We start from the raw sequence: 18,352 nt of genomic DNA on the forward strand, positions 1-18,352 counted from the left end.
TTTGGTAATTGTCACTCAACTTAGATTTTTTTTTTCCTTTTCTCTTCTTCTAATGTCTAGTTAGGGTTTTTATTGGAGCTGTTTAAATGACAACATAGACTCCAGCGTGGCTAGTTAAATGTCGCATCAATTCACCATTATGTTTGTAACGGAAAATGGTTAGTAGGACCAAGTTGTTTTTTGAAAATTGAGTGATTGTTGTAGAGAGAGAAAGATAAACAAAGAAATTGAAAATAATTTTAAGTTTTGGTAACCGTCACTCAACTTGGATTTTTTTCTTTTTCCCTTCTTATACTATCCAATTATGGTTTTTATCGGGGTTGTTTAAATGACAACATAGGCTCCAACGTGGCCGTTTAAATGCCATGTCAATTTTTTGTTACATTTGTAATGGAAAATAGTTAGTAGGAATGTTTTGTTATTTTTTTATAGTTGAGTGTCAAACAATAACCCATAAAAATTAAACCTCAATCCTGATAGAGTTGTTTAAATGACAACATAGACTCTAACTTGGTCAGTCAAATGCCACGTCAATTTACCGTTACGTTTGTAATAAAAATTGTTTAATAAGAATATTTTGTTATTTTTTAAAAGTTGAGTAACTGTTGGTATAATTTACCATACTTTTTACCTATAAATAAATTATAAAATATTGTCCATGTTTGAACTTACAGCGTGTTTGGTTCAATATTATTAACAATTATGTTAAGATATGGCTAAATTATTTATTATTTTTTTATTAAATTATATTTAATAATAATCTTATTAAAATTTAATAACAATAACAATAATTATCTATTTAACAAAAAATTCTGCTAAGGGTAATTTGGCTATTTAAGCCTTTTTCCTTATGCTATTACAACATATATTATATTAAACCAAACACAATAATACTATTACAGATCTATTCCATTTCATTCAATCAAACAACTTTATTACTAATTACAACTCTATTTCATTACAGTTTTATTTCATTCTCCCAAACCAAACATGCGCTTTAATGTTTAATGTGAATAATAACTTCAACAACTAATCAGAAGAACCCTTAGAAGCTATCATGTGAGTATTGGTTGTACATACCACATGATAAATTATCAGAATCTTATAGCTTAGGTTAGTACTACATTTGAACTTGTGATAACGTGCTCGTAACCAATGAGAATTTGCTTCTCATACACATGTCCTTTTGCTCAAGCAGCCTCCATGATTTCATCTTATTTATAAAAGATGAAAACAAAATTGTACCAACAAATATACATCAAGAATAGAAACTAGATGTTTCATTTCCATTAAAGTAACGTACATGATAATGGGACACTTAACAGTTTTTCTAGTTTGCTTAAAACATCCCAAAGGAAATACAACTAATAAAAATAAAGCCATATTAAACTATGTTTCTTAACAATCAAATTAAGCTTTCTTAGGAGACTTGGTAGCCTTTGATGGAGATTTGGGTTCTTTGCCGGCGGCCTTTTCAGTCTTCTTCGGCAAAAGAACTAGGTTGATGTTCGGCAATACGCCACCACGAGCGATGGTTACGCCAGCGAGAAGCTTCCCTAATTCTTCGTCGTTCCTCACGGCGAGTAGCACCTACCTTGGTATGATCCTATTTTTCTTGTTGTCCCAAATTAAGAAACACGAAATTTAAGTATACCCAAACACAGTTAAATAATTTGATTTTAATTTGATATACCTTAGCAGCCAAGTACTCAAGAACTGCAGCCAAGTAAACTGGGGCATTTTCAGTTTACTCTAGAGCCATATGTAATTGAATCATTTTCTTCGTTGAAGTGTTTAGGTATTGAACATTGTCGTTGTGGAGTCGGAAGGTAAATAATGCTCTAAATTCGCACATAATTCTTATATTTCTAATTTTGCAGTTGAAATCATAATTTCTAACATATATATTTTCAATGGACTTGTAGGAATGTCAATAAAACAACTCATCACTAGAAAAAGGTATTTTAGTATATGCAAACTATTTATCTATTGATGTTTCTTCATCTTATATTGTGGATATTTTTATCAGCTGAAAGATCTTTTGTTCGTGCTGGTATAGGAGAAAATTATAAATGGTTCTATTGAGTAAAACGATTTAGTTTCTGTTTAAATTTTAAGATAAATTACACAGATGATTATCTATAATTTATTATTATCTCGACCACCATACTAGGCAAGCTAAACCCACCATTAGCCTCCACCATCGCCACCATTCTTCACCGTGCCCTTCACATCATTACTACATTTCCTCCACTGTCAAACCCAATGTCAAGTCCCATAACAACCACCATAAATCAACCTAAACATAACCCCATCGCTACTGTCCACCCTTCAAAAATCATACCTGAAGTCCCTACTACTCACTAAAAATAAAAAAAGCCCCCAATCCAAAGTTGAAAAACAAAAAAGAGAATAAGTTAGAAAAAAGAATGAAGAAAAAATATTAAGAGAAAAGAAAACACATCTAGTAGAATTGGAGCCTCCACTGGCCTCCTTCCAAATTTGGAAAATAGGTACGGCGCCAATACTACGAAGAAAACCATACCTCCAAACCAGGCAATTGGACAGTCTAAGGAGATTGAAAGACATTCGCTCCTAATTTCAAGGCCAGATTTGAAGAGTTTATGACCAATTCACACCAAACTAACTTGAGATTTGAGATGAAAGGAAGAGAGGAGAGTTTTTGTTTGCCTAGTAACCGGAGAAGATCACTGAAGCAACCAGCGGCAACAACAAGTCCCAAACGATAACGGATATTGAATTTTATAAATTGAATATTTTTTTGTGGTAAGAAATGAAAACCAGCTTGCAACCAATGAAAACCTACTTCGCAGACATTGTTGGCACTATGCCCACGACAATGAAGTGGTTTCAACAAGGAATCTCATAGGCATGTTGTGTTGTTATGCCCTTCGGCTAAAGTAATCTCGAAGGTTTCATTTTTAATATTGTATTTATTTGATACGATACTTATTGAATTGTAAAAAGAAAAAACAAAATTATGCTTTTCAAGGAAACTAGATGTTTCATTTCCATTAAAGTAACATACATCATAATGAGATTCTAACAATGCTTCCATATTGCTTAAGGCAGTCTTCCCCTACACTGTGAAAACAATCACCCAAAAGGACATACAACTAAGAAAAATAAAGCCCTGTGAATCTAGTTTTGTTAAAACAAATTAAGCTTTCTTAGGAGACTTGGTGGCCTTTGATGGAGATTTGGGTTCTTTGCCGGCGGCCTTTTCAGTCTTCTTCGGCAAAAGAACTGGGTTGATGTTCGGCAACACACCACCGTGAGCGATGGTTACGCCGGCGAGAAGCTTCCCTAATTCTTCGTCGTTCCTCACGGCGAGTAGAACGTGCCTTGGGATGATCCTGTTTTTCTTGTTGTCACGTGCAGCGTTCCCAGCCAATTCCAGAACCTGAATCCAAATTCAAATTAAGAAACACGAAATTCAAGTATACGAAAACACAGTTAAAGGATCTGATTTTAATTTGATATACCTCAGCGGCCAAGTACTCAAGAACAGCAGCCAAGTAAACCGGGGCTCCGGTTCCGACCCGCTGCGAATACCTTCCTTTCTTCAAATAACGGCCGATCCTACCAACAGGGAACTGGAGACCAGCTTTGACAGACCTTGAAACGGGCTTCTTCTTCGGGCCACCACCTTTCCTTCCTCCGGCTCCCTTCTTTACTTTTCCTGAAGTTTCCATTACTTCGAAACGACCCAAATGCTTCGTTAACTTAAAACTCTTAGCTTTAGAATTAGAGGATATTGATTGGTACAGGAGAACTGAAGAATGGAAGGGACGTCTCGATATTTTATAGCAGTGGATTTGGGGGAGATGGTGTGAAGCGGGCGAGGAATGAGTGCCGTTAGATGGGAACTTACTCGACGGTTCAAATTTAGATATTGGCGATCCGTGCGATCCCCAAACAACCAATGAGAAACAAGCTACCAATTTTTTGAATTTTTATCTCATTCTGAAGTAATTTGGGCGCCATTTACAAATTTTTTTGGTTTCCCGCTTCTGAATTTCGGGTCTTTTGAAGGCATTTGTGGTTAGACATATTTGTTCGTCATTTTAGAATTTTCAGGTTGAAAGTTCAATTAATTGGATTAACTAAAATAAATAAATTATAATTATGGGTAATTATTTAATACACTATTATAGGAGTTTTTTAAATTCTACCTTCTACAGACGAGTTGAAAGTGAAGGTTAAAATTATCATAGAAACACTTCTACTAAAAGTGAAGGTACATTTTTTCTCTCTACTCAAAATATGGATAAATTAATTCATATACATTTAAATTAAAGAGTAAATGGTCCATTTCTGTTAAAAAATCGTCCATTTATACTATTAAAAATTGGCGACGCTGATAGAATAATTAAATAGTGATTCTTGATGTGCCACGTGTATATTGTGCTAATGTATATGGACCAATTTTTAAGAGTAAAAATAGACAAAAAAATTTAATAGAATAATCAATTTATTATTTGATCTACTGTAAATTGGTAGAATTAAATTTTGAAGTTGAAGGTTTGAGTTTGAATTTTATCATACTCATTAAGCTTTACTAAAACGATTCTACTCGTTATCCATTAAGCAAAGAGAAATTAAAGATAAAAAATAAAATAACAACCCATAAAAATTAAACCCCAATTCTAAAATCAGTCACTTCAATTTTAAAAAAGAAGTCAAGATACATGAAACCCTTAAATTATTTTCCAAAAGAGAACGAAAATAATGAGGTAAAAATAATTGTTTGATACAAAATCAAAAAGCAAAGAGAGAGATAAACAAACAGAGAAAATACAGCTTTCGTGAAATCAAATGATTAAAATTGGGGGAAGAAAAAAGAAAATAATACCTAAATTTCCCCTCTATTTTCTCTCTTTGATTGTTGGAAAAAACATTATCTTCATCTTTTCAGGATTTGTTAATAAAGATGAATGGATTATTCTAAAGAGAGAAAAATACAACAGAGAAAGATAAACAAAAAGATTGAAAATAATTTTAATTTTTGGTAACCGTCACTCAACTTGGATTTCTATTTTTTTTTCTTTTTCTCTTCTTCTTCTAATGTCTAGTTAGGGTTTTTATTGGAGCTGTTTAAATAACAACATAGACTCCAACGTGGCTAGTTAAATGCCGCGATAATTTACCATTATGTTTGTAACGGAAAATGGTTAGTAGAACCGATTTGTTGTTTTTTAAAAGTTGAGTGACTATTTTATCATTAAAATCAAAATTAAACGGCTGTTGGACATGAGGAGCAAAAGGGTCTTCTTCATCTTCTAAAACTGGTCCCTTCTTTCTTTTCCCCCATTTTCTTCATTTTATTTTTCTTTTTTTCTATATTTAAAATAATCTCATTTGATAGATTTTGATTTTGAAGTTGAAGGTTTGGGTTTGGGTTTGGGTTTTGTCATATTTGTTAAGCTTTACCATCAAACCACGACGATTATATTCGTTATCTATTAATCAAAAAGAAATTAAATATAAAAAATCAAACAACAATCCATAAATATTAAACCCTAAATCTAAAATAAGTTGTTTTAATGTCAAGAAAGAAGTCAAATAATCAAAAGATAAATGAAACCCTTAAAATTTTTTTTCAAACAAGAAAGGAATCAATGAGGTAAAAATAATTGTTTGTTACAAAACAAAAAAAGCAAAAAGAAAGATAAGGAAACGGAAAAAAATACAGCTTTCATAAAATTAAAGGATTAAAATTGGGGAAAAAAAGAACATAATACCTAAATTTTCTCTCTATTTTCCCTATTTGATCGTTGGAAGAAATCTTATATTCCTCTTTCCAGGATTTGTTAACAATTGCATTGAGTTTTTGGATGAAGGGACTGTTCTAAAGAGAGAAAAATATAATAGAGAAATGTAAACAAATAAATTGAAAATAATTTTAAGTTTTGGTAACCGTCACTCAACTAGGATTTTTTTTCTTTTTCCCATATAATACTATCCAATTAGGGTTTTTATCGGGGTTATTTAAATGACAACATAGGCTCCAACGTGGTCGTTTAAATGCCATGTCAATTTTTCGTTACCTTTGTAACGGAAAATAGTTAGTTGGAATGATTTTGTAATTTTATCATTGAAATCAAATTTAAATGACCGTTGGACATGAGGAGCAGAAGGGTCTTATTCTTCTTCTAAAACTGGTCCCTTATTTCTTTTCCCCTCTTTTCTTTATTTTTTTCTTTTGTTTTTGTGTTCTATATCTAGACCAATCTCATTTGGTAGAGTTTGATTTTGAAGTTGAAGGTTTGAGTTTGGGTTTTATCATACTCGTTAAGCTTTACCACCAAACCACGACGATTATACTCGTTATCCATTAAGCAAAAAGAATTAAAAGATAAAAAAAAATCAAACAACAACCTATCAAAATTAACCTAAATTCTGAAATCAGTCTCTTCAATTTCAAGAAAGAAGTCAAGATAAATGAAACCCTTAAAAAATTTTCCAAATGAGAAAGGTAAAAATAATTATTTGATACAAAAAAAAGAAGAATGTAAAGAGACAAATAAGCAAACGGAAAAAAAATACAGCTTTCATGAAATTAAAGGATTAAAATTGGGGGGGGGGGGAGGGAAGAAAATAATACCTAGATTTCCCCTCTTTGATCATTGGAAGAAATTTTCTCTTCCTCTTTCTAGGGTTTGCTAACAGCCGCATTGAGTTTTTTCGGAGAAGTGATTGTTTTAAAAAGAGAGAAATATAATAGAGAAAGATAAACAAAGAATTTGAAAATAAATTTAAATTTTGGTAATTGTCACTCAAATCTATTTTCTTTTTCTTTTTCCCTTCTTCATGTACTATCCAATTAGGGTTTTTATTGGGGTTGTTTAAATGACAACATAGGCTTCAACATGACCGTTTAAATTGCATGTCAAATCGTCGTTACATTTGTAACAGAAAATGGTTAATAGGACCGATTTGTTGGTTTTTGAAAGTTGAGTAACTGTTTTATTATTGAAATGAAAATCAAATGACTGTTGGACATGAAGAGCGAAATAGTCTTCTTCTTCTTCTAAAATCAGTCCCTTCTTTATTTTCCCCCATTTTCTTCAAATTTTTTCTTTTGTTTTTGTGTTCTATATCTAGAATAATATCACTTATTGGACAAGAGCAAAGCTAGGAAATTGTTTGAGGGAGGGCCAAAATTAAATTGTAATTTTTACAAGAGTAAAAATATAATTTTACAATTTTAATAGTCGCTATCTTTATAATTTTTAAATGATTAAATCAAATTTTTATAATTTTTAAGGGGCAATTTGTAATTTTACTTTTACTTAATTTAAAATTTTTAAATTTTTAAAATGGCCTAAATGGATTTTCCATTTTAGATGGGGGGCCAAGGCCTCTGGTGGCTCTCTGGTTTCGCCTCTATTGGTAGAATTTGATTTTGAAGTTAAGGGTTGAGTTTTATCATACTGGTTAAGCTTTACCACAAAGCCACAACGATTATACTTGTTATCCATTAAGCAAAGAGAAATTAAAGATAAAAAATCAAACAATAACCCATAAAAATTAAACCCCAATCCTGATAGAGTTATTTAAATGACAGCATAGACTCCAACTTGGTCAGTTAAATGCCACGTCAATTTACCGTTACGTTAGTAACAAAAATTGTTTAATAGGAGTACTTTGTTATTTTTAAAAGTTGAGTAACTGTTTGTATAATTTACCAGACTTTTTACCTATAAATAAATAATAAAATATTGTCCATGTTTGAACTTACAACGTGTCTGGTTCAATATTATTAACAATTATGTTAAAATATGACTAAAATATTTATTATTTATTATTAAACTATATTTAATAATAATTTTATTAAAATTTCATAACAATAACAATAATCATCTATCTAACATAAAATTCTGCTAAAGGTACTTTGGTCAGTTAAGCCTTTTTCGTTATGCTATTACAACCTATATTATATTAAACCAAACAACCTTATTACTAATTATAATTCTATTCCATTCCCTCAACCAAACATGCCCTTAATGTTTAATGTCAACAATAACTTCAACAAATAATCAGAAGAACCCTTAGAAGCTATCATGTAAGTATTGGTTGTACATACCACATGATAAATTATCAGAATCTTATAGCTTAGGTTAGTACTACTGTAATATCCCGAATTAGGGCCTAATCGGAATAGTGGTTTCGTGACCATAAATCCGAGATAGAAATAATTATTTTATAATTATTTTTAGGTTTATGATATGATTGCATGATTGTGTGAAAATTTCGTGATGAAATTCTATGCCTAAAGTGCTTAAATTGAAAGTAGGGACTAAATCGAATAAGTTGCAAAACTTGCATTCTAGAAGTTTTTAGTATGAAATTGTTTTGGAATATTAATGAGGAGGTCTTAAATAGCAATATACTTTTTTTGTGTAAATGATCTTATGGTATGGTGATGGAATGGTTGAGGAAATGCTTGATAATGATAAATTATGAAAATATTTAGTTTAGATTATATTTGATGTTAAGGAAAATTATTAAGATACTTAGTGCATAAAAACTCATAAAAGGGATGAAATTTGCCATAAACAGAATACTGCAGCAACACTGACGCGAGTTTAAAAATTTACTAAAAATCATAGAAATTGAACTTGGTGATGGAATACATATCAAATTGAAGCTTATTATGTCTAGTTTCACATGAAACAAATGAAATAGGTAAAGGAATTATATGTTACAAGATATTTGAATTTTAGTGAAACAGGGTCATAGCAGTTTCTGAATCCCCTGTTCCAACTTTAGAAATTCACCATAAATTTTAAAGATATAATTAGGTAGTGTATTTTATATTCTCAGAATCCTTATTGAGTCTCATAGTCATATAGATTTTTTACAGAGAGAAATGTGGTTCGTAGTAAACAGAGGTCAGACCAGTCAAGTCCTGAAACAGGGGTAACTTTAACTAATAAACTGTACTAATTGGCCCAACCAAAAATTCTAGAAAAAAATTAGTAGATAGGTATATGAGTCTAGATTTAGGGAAAATTTACGGATCTTGATTTCGAGTTTCGTAACTCGAGATATGATTTTTCTTGTGACTGTGATGCAAGTAGCTTAAAAGCTGTGAATGTAGAAATAAATAATCCAAAGTTCTAAATATGTTAAATTAAGCTTAGTAACACCTCATACTCGACTCTGGCGACGGTCTCGGGCGTGGGGGCGTTACATTTAGTGGTATCAGAGCAAGTTTAGTCGGTTCTCGGACTACGTGTTGTATGTACGGATTTTGCTATACATGCCATATGTATGAATTGTGATAGTGTGACGACTTCTGACCTTTTTAAATGATTTTTATATAGTAAATGGATCCCGATCCAGCTGTGGCAGATGAAGTAGAGAGTAATGCACCAGCTCCGGCTGAAGGGGCAGCGCCGACTGAAAACCCACCTCCTACTGTTGGTCAGGGAGGAGGAGAAAGGGATCGGGAAGCCTTTCTCCAAATGATGAGTGCATGGTACTCTGAGTTCGTTCGTACGAACCCAAATGTACAACCTCCCCCACCTCCCACAATTCCTCAACCTGTACCCCCGATGCCTCAAGGTATGGATATGATAAAATTTCACAGAACCCCCGTTGACAGAATTCGTAAACAAGGGGCTGAAGAATTTAGAGCAAATATTGATGATGATGCAGAGAAAGCAGAGTTCTGGCTTGAAAATTCTATCCGGGTATTTGATGAATTATCTTGTACACCTGAAGAATGTTTGAAATGTGCTACATCTTTGTTGAGAGATTCAGCCTATAATTGGTGGAAGACTTTGATTTCGGTGGTACCGAAAGAGAGGGTAACTTGGGAATTCTTTCAAGAAGAGTTTCGGAAGAAATATATTAGTGAAAGGTTTATTGATCAGAAATGTAAAGAGTTTCTTGAGTTGAAGCAAGGTAATATGACAGTCTCAGAATATGAAAGAGAGTTTGTTCGATTGAGTAAGTATGCCAGGGAATATGTTCCTACAGAAGCCAAGATATGCCGACGATTTGAAGACGGGCTCAACGAAGACATTAAAGTATTTGTCGGGATCCTTGAACTAAAAGAAATGGTAGTACTGGTTGATCGAGCTTGCAAGGCTGAAGAACTACTTAAAGAAAAGAAAAAGGTAGAGGCTGAGACTAGAAATTGGAAGAAAAGACCGATGAGTAGTTCATTTTCACAGCAACCTAGAAAGTCAAGGAATATGAATCCTCGTTCCCAAGCTTCAGCTGGACAATCATATGGGAATTATAAGAAGCAAAATGTGGGTCCTAAATCTCAGAATACTTCTGCAGCCAGTGTAGGGAACTCGAGATTTGTTAAACCCGAGTGCCAGCGATGTGGTAGAAATCATTTTGGTCCGTGCAGAGCAAATGAATGTTTTCGATGTGGTTCTCTGGATCATTTTATTAGAGACTGCCCAGAGAGAGCTGAGAAAGAAAAATTTCAGAATGTAAAAGCTAGTGGTGCAGACTCGAGGGGAAGGTATCCGAGAAAAGTTAGAAGTGAAACAAGCAGTAAGAATGTAGCCAGGGATGCACCGGTTAGACCTGAAGGAAGGGCTCCGGCTAGAACTTATGCTATTAAAGCGTGTGAAGATGCTTCCTCACCTGATGTGATTACCGGTACATTTTCTCTCTATAATGTTAATGTTATTACTTTGATTGATCCCGGTTCTACTCATTCATATGTGTGCATGAAATTGGTGTCTAGTATGAATATACCTGTTGAGAACACAGAATTTATGATTAGAGTGTCGAATCCATTAGGCAAATGTGTGACTGTTGATAAAGTATGTAAGAAATGTCCTTTAATGATTCGGGATCATTACTTTCCGGCCGACTTGATGTTGTTGCCGTTTGATGAGTTTGATGTTATTTTGGGTATGGATTGGTTGACATTGCATGATGTTAAAATAAATTGCAAAGAAAAGGTTATAGAATTAAAGTGTGAAAATGGTGAAACTCTGCGGGTTGAATAAGATAAATCAGAGGCATTGCCTAGTGTGATTTCTTCAATGTCGGCTCAAAGATACCTGAGAAAGGGTTATGAAGCTTATTTGGCGTATGTAATTAATACAAACGAAGTTGAAAAGAAAGTTGAATCAGTGCCGGTTGTGTGTGAATTTGCGGACGTATTTCCAGAAGAATTGCCGGGTTTGCCTCCAGTCAGGGAAGTAGAATTTGGTATTGATTTGATACCGGGAACAGCTCCAATTTCGATTGCTCCGTATAGAATGGACCAGCAGAGTTGAAGGAATTAAAGTCGCAGTTGCAAGAGTTAACTGATAAAGGTTTTGTGAGACCGAGTTTTTCACCTTGGGGTGCTCCCGTGTTATTTGTGAAAAAGAAGGATGGTTCTATGAGGTTATGTGTTGATTATCGGCAGTTAAACAAGGTGACAATCAAAAACAAGTATCCGTTGCCAAGAATTGATGATTTGTTTGATCAGCTAAAAGGAGCGACATGGTTTTCAAAGATTAACTTGAGATCTGGGTATTACCAACTGCGGGTAAAGGAGTCGGATGTGCCTAAAACTGCTTTTAGAACAAGGTACAGTCATTATGAATTTTTAGTTATGCCATTCGGGTTGACAAATGCTCCTGCTGTGTTTATGGATTTAATGAATCGCATATTTCGACCATACTTGGACAGATTTGTTGTGGTGTTTATAGATGATATTTTAATTTATTCAAAAGATGAGACAGAGCATGCTGAGCATTTGAGGATAGTTTTGCAAACTTTGAGAGATAAGCAGCTGTATGCTAAGTTTAGTAAAAGTGAATTTTGGCTCCGGGAAGTTGGATTTTTGGGTCATATTGTTTCAGGTGATGGTATACGGGTTGATCCTAGTAAAATTTTAGCCATTGTTGATTGGAAACCATCGAAAAACATAACTGAAGTTAGAAGTTTCTTGGGGCTAGCTGGGTATTATCGGCGGTTTGTAAATGGATTTTCTATAATTGCTGCTCCTATGACTAGACTACTCCGAAAGGATGTTAAATTTGAATGGACGGAAAAATGTCAACAGAGTTTTGAAGAATTGAAAAAGTTATTAACTGAAGCACCGGTGTTGGTACAACCCGAATTAGGTAAAGAATTTGTGGTGTATAGTGATGCTTCTCTAAATGGTTTGGGGTGTGTACTCATGCAAGAAGGAAAAGTGGTGGCTTATGCTTCGAGGCAGTTAAAACCTGATGAGAGGAATTATCCTACTCACGATTTGGAATTGGCTGCAGTGGTGTTTGCTTTGAAGATTTGGCGACATTATTTGTATGGTGAAAAGTGCCGAGTATATACCGATCACAAAAGTCTTAAATACTTGATGTCACAAAAAGACTTGAATTTGAGACAGCGAAGATGGTTGGAGTTATTGAAAGATTATGAGCTTGTTATTGATTATCATCCGGGAAAAGCGAATGTGGTTGCCGATGCTTTAAGTAGAAAGTTGTTGTTTGCTTTGAGAGTTATGAACACTCAGTTGAAAATGTCAGATGACGGTTCGATTCTAGCAGAGTTAAGAGCAAGACCGATGTTTTTACAATAAATTTCTGAAACTCAGAAAAATGATCAAGATTTGCTAGCCAAAAGAAAACAGTGTGAAGCTGATATGGGATCAGATTTCAGAATTGGTTCTGATGGGTGCTTAATGTTTAAAGATCGGATTTGTGTACCGAAGAATGATGAATTGATTCAAAAGATCCTACAGGAAGCACATAGTGGTTATTTCTCGATTCATCCGGGTAGTACGAAAATGTATAATGACTTGAAGAAAATGTATTGGTGGAATGGAATGAAAAGAGATATATCAGAGTTTGTGTCCAAATGCTTAATTTGTCAACAGGTGAAAGCTGAACACCAAGTACCTTCAGGATTACTCCAGCCTATTATGGTTCCTGAATGGAAATGGGATCGGATTACTATGGATTTTGTTTCAAGATTGCCATTGACTCCGGGAAAGAAAGATGCCATCTGGGTAATAGTTGACAGATTAACTAAGTCGGCTCATTTTATCCCGGTACGTACGGATTATTCTCTTAACAAGTTGGCTGAACTGTATATTAGAAAAATTGTTAGATTACACGGAATACCATTATCGATTATTTCAGATAGAGATCCAAGGTTTACCTCGCGGTTTTGGCAAAAGTTGCAAGATGCGTTAGGTACGAAGTTAAATTTCAGTACTGCTTTTCATCCACAAACTGATGGACAATCAGAAAGAATAATTCAGATTCTTGAAGATATGCTTAGATGTTGTGTATTGGAATTTCAAGGAAGTTGGGAAAGATACTTACCGTTGGTGGAATTTGCTTACAATAATAGTTATCAGACGAGCTTGAAAATGGCACCTTATGAAGCATTATATGGTCGTAAGTGTCGAACGCCATTGTATTGGACTGAACTCAAGGAAAATCAGATTTATGGAGTTGATCTAATAAAAGAAACTAAAGAAAAAGTGAAGATAATTCGAGATTGTTTGAAAGCTGCTTCAGATAGACAGAAATCTTATGCAGACCTAAAGCGAAAGGACATTGAATTTCAAGTTGGTGATAAAGTATTTTTAAAGGTGACTCCGTGGAAGAAAGTCCTTAGATTTGGACGGAAGGGCAAATTAAGTCCGCGTTTTGTTGGGTCGTATGAAGTAATTGAAAAAGTTAGACCGGTAGCATATCGGCTAGCATTACCACCTGAATTAGAGAACATTCATGATGTGTTCCACGTATCTATGTTACGTCGGTATCGTTCGGATCCTTCACATGTAGTTTCACCGACAGAAATTGAACTACAACCAGATATGACCTACGAAGAAGAACCGATTAAGATTTTAGCTCGAGAGGTCAAACAACTAATGAATAAAAGTGTTGCACTTGTGAAGATGTTGTGGCAAAGGCATGGAGTAGAAGAAGCTACATGGGAATCCGAAGAAACTATGAGAAATCAATACCCACATTTGTTTACCGGTAAGATTTTCGAGGACGAAAATCCTTAAAGGGGGGAGAGTTGTAATATCCCGAATTAGGGCCTAATCGGAATAGTGTTTCGTGACCATAAATTCGAGATAGAAATAATTATTTTATAATTATTTTTAGGTTTATGATATGATTGCATGATTGTGTGAAAATTTCGTGATGAAATTCTATGCCTAAAGTGCTTAAATTGAAAGTAGGGACTAAATCGAATAAGTTGCAAAACTTGCATTCTAGAAGTTTTTAGTATGAAATTGTTTTGGAATATTAATGAGGAGGTCTTAAATAGCAATATACTTTTTTTGTGTAAATGATCTTATGGTATGGTGATGGAATGGTTGAGGAAATGCTTGATAATGATAAATTATGAAAATATTTAGTTTAGATTATATTTGATGTTAAGGAAAATTATTAAGATACTTAGTGCATAAAAACTCATAAAAGGGATGAAATTTGCCATAAACAGAATACTGCAGCAACACTGACGCGAGTTTAAAAATTTACTAAAAATCATAGAAATTGAACTTGGTGATGGAATACATATCAAATTGAAGCTTATTATGTCTAGTTTCACATGAAACAAATGAAATAGGTAAAGGAATTATATGTTACAAGATATTTGAATTTTAGTGAAACAGGGTCATAGCAGTTTCTGAATCCCCTGTTCCAACTTTAGAAATTCACCATAAATTTTAAAGATATAATTAGGTAGTGTATTTTATATTCTCAGAATCCTTATTGAGTCTCATAGTCATATAGATTTTTTACAGAGAGAAATGTGGTTCGTAGTAAACAGAGGTCAGACCAGTCAAGTCCTGAAACAGGGGTAACTTTAACTAATAAACTGTACTAATTGGCCCAACCAAAAATTCTAGAAAAAAATTAGTAGATAGGTATATGAGTCTAGATTTAGGGAAAATTTACGGATCTTGATTTCGAGTTTCGTAACTCGAGATATGATTTTTCTTGTGACTGTGATGCAAGTAGCTTAAAAGCTGTGAATGTAGAAATAAATAATCCAAAGTTCTAAATATGTTAAATTAAGCTTAGTAACACCTCATACTCGACTCCGGCGACGGTCTCGGGCGTGGGGGCGTTACAAATATATTTGAATTTGCTTTTCATACACGTGTCCTTTTGCTAAAGCAGCCTCTACGATTTCATCTTATTTATAAAGATGAAAACAAAATTGTACCAAAAAATATATATCGAGAATAGAAACTAGATGTTTCATTTCCATTAAAGTAGTAGACATGATAATGGGACTCTAACAGTTCTTCCAATTTGCTTAAAACATCCCAAAGGAAATACAACTAAGAAAAATAAAGCCCTATTAAACTATGTCTCTTAACAATCAAATTAACCTTTATTAGGAGACTTGATAGCCTTTGATGGAGATTTGGGTTCTTTGCCAGCGGCCTTTTCAGTCTTCTTCGGCAAAAGAACTAGGTTGATATTCGGCAACACACCACCAAGAGCGATGGTTACGCCAACGAGAAGCTTCCCTAATTCTTCGTCATTCCTCACGGCGAGTAGCACGTACCTTGGTATGATATTGTTTTTCTTGTTGTCACGTACAACGTTCCCAGACAATTCCAAAACCTATATCCAAACCCAAGTTAAGAAACACGAAATTTAAGTATAGACAAACACAGTTAAATGATTTGATTTGAATTTGATATACCTCTGCGGCCAAGTACTCAAGAACTGCAGCCAAGTAAACTGGGGCATTTTCAGTTTACTCTAGAGCCACACGTAATTGAAGCATTTTCTTCGTTGAAGTGTTTAGGTATTGAACATTGTTGTTGTGGAGTCGAGCTAGTTGAAGGTAAATAATGCTCTAAACTCAGCACATAATTATTACATTTCTATATTACAATTGAAATCATAATTTTTAACATATATATTTTCAATGGACTTGTAGGAAAGTAAAAAAGAAGTTTCATTGTTTTAGGAATCCCTTCACACCTATGGCAATCCACATTATATCTCTTATGTCTTTTAGATAGTTTCTTTAGACAATATTGCATCATTACACAATCATCATATAAAACATTCTAACTAAAATTCCTTGTAATATTTCTAAAATCCCAACATTTTTCACCATTTATTTAACATCTATATAAAAGCATAACCAAATTTGACCATATAATTCACATATAAGGTATTGTGCCAAATAATGTTATCTTCCTTGTTGGGATTAAGCATGAAGCTTTCACCATTTATTAATCAAACAAGCTCGTATTTTTTATTTATTTCATTGTTTACATTTAGCCAAACATAACCACTATTATTGATAATCTTATGTAGATATATTCTTACCATTACTCATATCAAACCTTGAGCGTATTTTGTAGATATTGTGTTGTTCCTATGTGTTGTGCCATGCCTAAAAGGTTGCTTTGCATTGTTGAGCACTTATGATTGAAGAAGCATGAAAATACATCCATTCTAAATGTTGAAAAAAATATAGTTTAGAAAACATGTGTTGTTGCATGGTATTTTTTTTAGAAGTGAGCCTTGTGTTATTTGCAGCAATTAACCCTTTACCAAAATTATACATGTGTTTTCTACTCAATGATTTTGGTCGTTTTTCGGCCTTCAATCAACTTGATATTCTTTGCTAATTTTGAACCTCTGTTTGCTCAAAGTGTGAGTTCTAATTTCTCAAACCATGCAAATACCGTAAAAGGATATCATTTACCCTTTAATGGGTTATGAATTCCATTGTTGAAAGTAGTGTTATGCCATACATAAGTTGTATACCCAACATACCAACTTTTGACTTTATTAACAATTGAACCTAGGTTTTCAATATATCAAAATATGCGAGTTATATATACACAATCAGTTACTTACTCATGATTGAAGTAAGTTACACCATGAGCGTTAGAAGCGAATAAATCCATCAATGTATCTAAAAATACATTCAACTTGGCTATTGATGGGCGTCAAAACCATCAAATATAAATTCTTACACTCTAACTTAATTAAATAGTAGTATAGAGTATTAGGGTCGATCCCGTAGGGACTAGATTACTAACTTTCTTATTTTCGTGACTAAAATTCTAAGTCTAGGCAACTGTCGTGCCCTTGACCTGTGCGTGCAAAGCTGTAAAATAAATGAAAGGGGGAATTTACCTATTTATTTACTTAGCAACTTAACAAATCATGAAAATAATCGATTAACAACCAAGAAACGAAACAATACCCATGAAAGAATTCACCTAGATTTCATCTGTAGCTGTCAATTTAAATTACGTAATTTATTTACTTAGCAACTTGACTCGTAGAAATCCTTAAATTATGCTAATATCTCTTTTGAGAGTAAGAACAATTGACTCTAGGTTGATTAATTGAAATTTCTTTCTAATTAAAACCCCTATTATCATATTAACTCGTACTATGGATTCTCCTATTAGACATGACTCTAATCCGATAGATTTATGTCGTCCTATTTCTAGGACTGCATGCAACTCCATTCAATTACACAATATCTACTTTTAAACAGGGTCTATTCCTTATATTATTTAAGCACACCAAACATGTATCAATAATATAGAAATATCAAACCAAGAATTAAGCACATATAATTGAGAACAATAAACTAATTATTTATTGCGTAAAATAAAAATCAAAAGATAGAATTTATCATAGGATTCATCTTCCTAGGTATTTAGAAAATTAGTTCATGCTTGAAAATAGAAACATCCAAGATACAATATGTACAAGCCCAATTATGCCTGGCCCAAACTAAATTACCCAAGCCCAATTTACATCAAACCCTAGCCCAAATAATAAGCCCATTTGCTTAAGATTTTTCAGCAACCCTTACCCCCACGCGTCTGACACCGGCTGCCACCGCCCAAGCATCTGCCACCATGATGCCCATACCGGCCATACCCTGCAAACACACAAACGACAAAAAGGCAGCGACAACAGAGGAATAGGGCATTTTTTGGAATCGATTATAAAAGGGGGGGATTTTTGTAAACACAGGGGGGAGAAATCGGAAACAAACATAAACAAAAGGGTAGCAAGAAATCAAAAAAGGTTGATTTTCACTTTCGTTCTAAGATCTGAGTTCATTTATTTTCTATTTTTCTTTTATATACGAAAATAGACAAAAAGTAAAAGAAAAGAAATAAGTAAAACTCACCTGAAACCACGGACGCGTCGCCGGAGAACCTTCTCCATCGTGGCGATCGGGTTCGAAGGAGAGGGCCACGGGTTTCTCTCTTGGCTCCCAAAGGACGTCGAGGTGCTTGGCCTTCGAAGGGCTCCCAAGCGGGGTTTAAATACCCACGGCCGCGCGTCGCCGGGCACCGAAGCCTGGAATCGCGTCGCCGGAGCCTCTGCTC

At 33.9% G+C, this 18,352-nt stretch overlaps 2 protein-coding genes and 1 long non-coding RNA gene across 4 annotated transcripts; 1 reads left to right on the plus strand and 2 right to left on the minus strand.

Moving 5' to 3' along the window:
- Nucleotides 1-1,260: 1,260 nt before the first annotated feature.
- LOC121204825 (uncharacterized) lies at nucleotides 1,261-3,109 on the plus strand. Of its 2 annotated transcripts, none has more exons than XR_005900007.1 (3): nucleotides 1,261-1,598; nucleotides 1,702-1,829; nucleotides 1,926-3,109. It is a non-coding gene; the product is annotated as an uncharacterized lncRNA (long non-coding RNA). The 2 variants fall into 2 exon arrangements; XR_005900008.1 differs by having other exon boundaries at nucleotides 1,699-1,829; nucleotides 1,926-2,190.
- On the minus strand, nucleotides 3,006-3,946 carry LOC107938394 (histone H2A). Its single transcript, XM_016871535.2, has 2 exons — nucleotides 3,507-3,946; nucleotides 3,006-3,424 (listed from the first exon to the last, which is right to left on the minus strand). The coding sequence occupies exons 1-2, from the start codon at nucleotides 3,714-3,716 to the stop codon at nucleotides 3,182-3,184; spliced, it is 453 nt and encodes a 150-aa protein (XP_016727024.1). The 5' UTR covers nucleotides 3,717-3,946; the 3' UTR covers nucleotides 3,006-3,181.
- Nucleotides 3,947-15,310: 11,364 nt separating this feature from the next.
- LOC107938411 (histone H2A-like) lies at nucleotides 15,311-15,729 on the minus strand (the record flags this gene model as incomplete). The annotated part of the gene is made up of 2 exons (XM_016871558.1): nucleotides 15,311-15,593; nucleotides 15,676-15,729. Coding segments are annotated over 2 exons (297 nt in total), but the record flags the coding sequence as incomplete, so codon positions are not given.
- Nucleotides 15,730-18,352: the final 2,623 nt, after the last annotated feature.

This window comes from Gossypium hirsutum, chromosome A08 (assembly GCF_007990345.1).
Source record: "Gossypium hirsutum isolate 1008001.06 chromosome A08, Gossypium_hirsutum_v2.1, whole genome shotgun sequence".
Classification (NCBI taxonomy): Eukaryota; Viridiplantae; Streptophyta; class Magnoliopsida; order Malvales; family Malvaceae; genus Gossypium; species Gossypium hirsutum.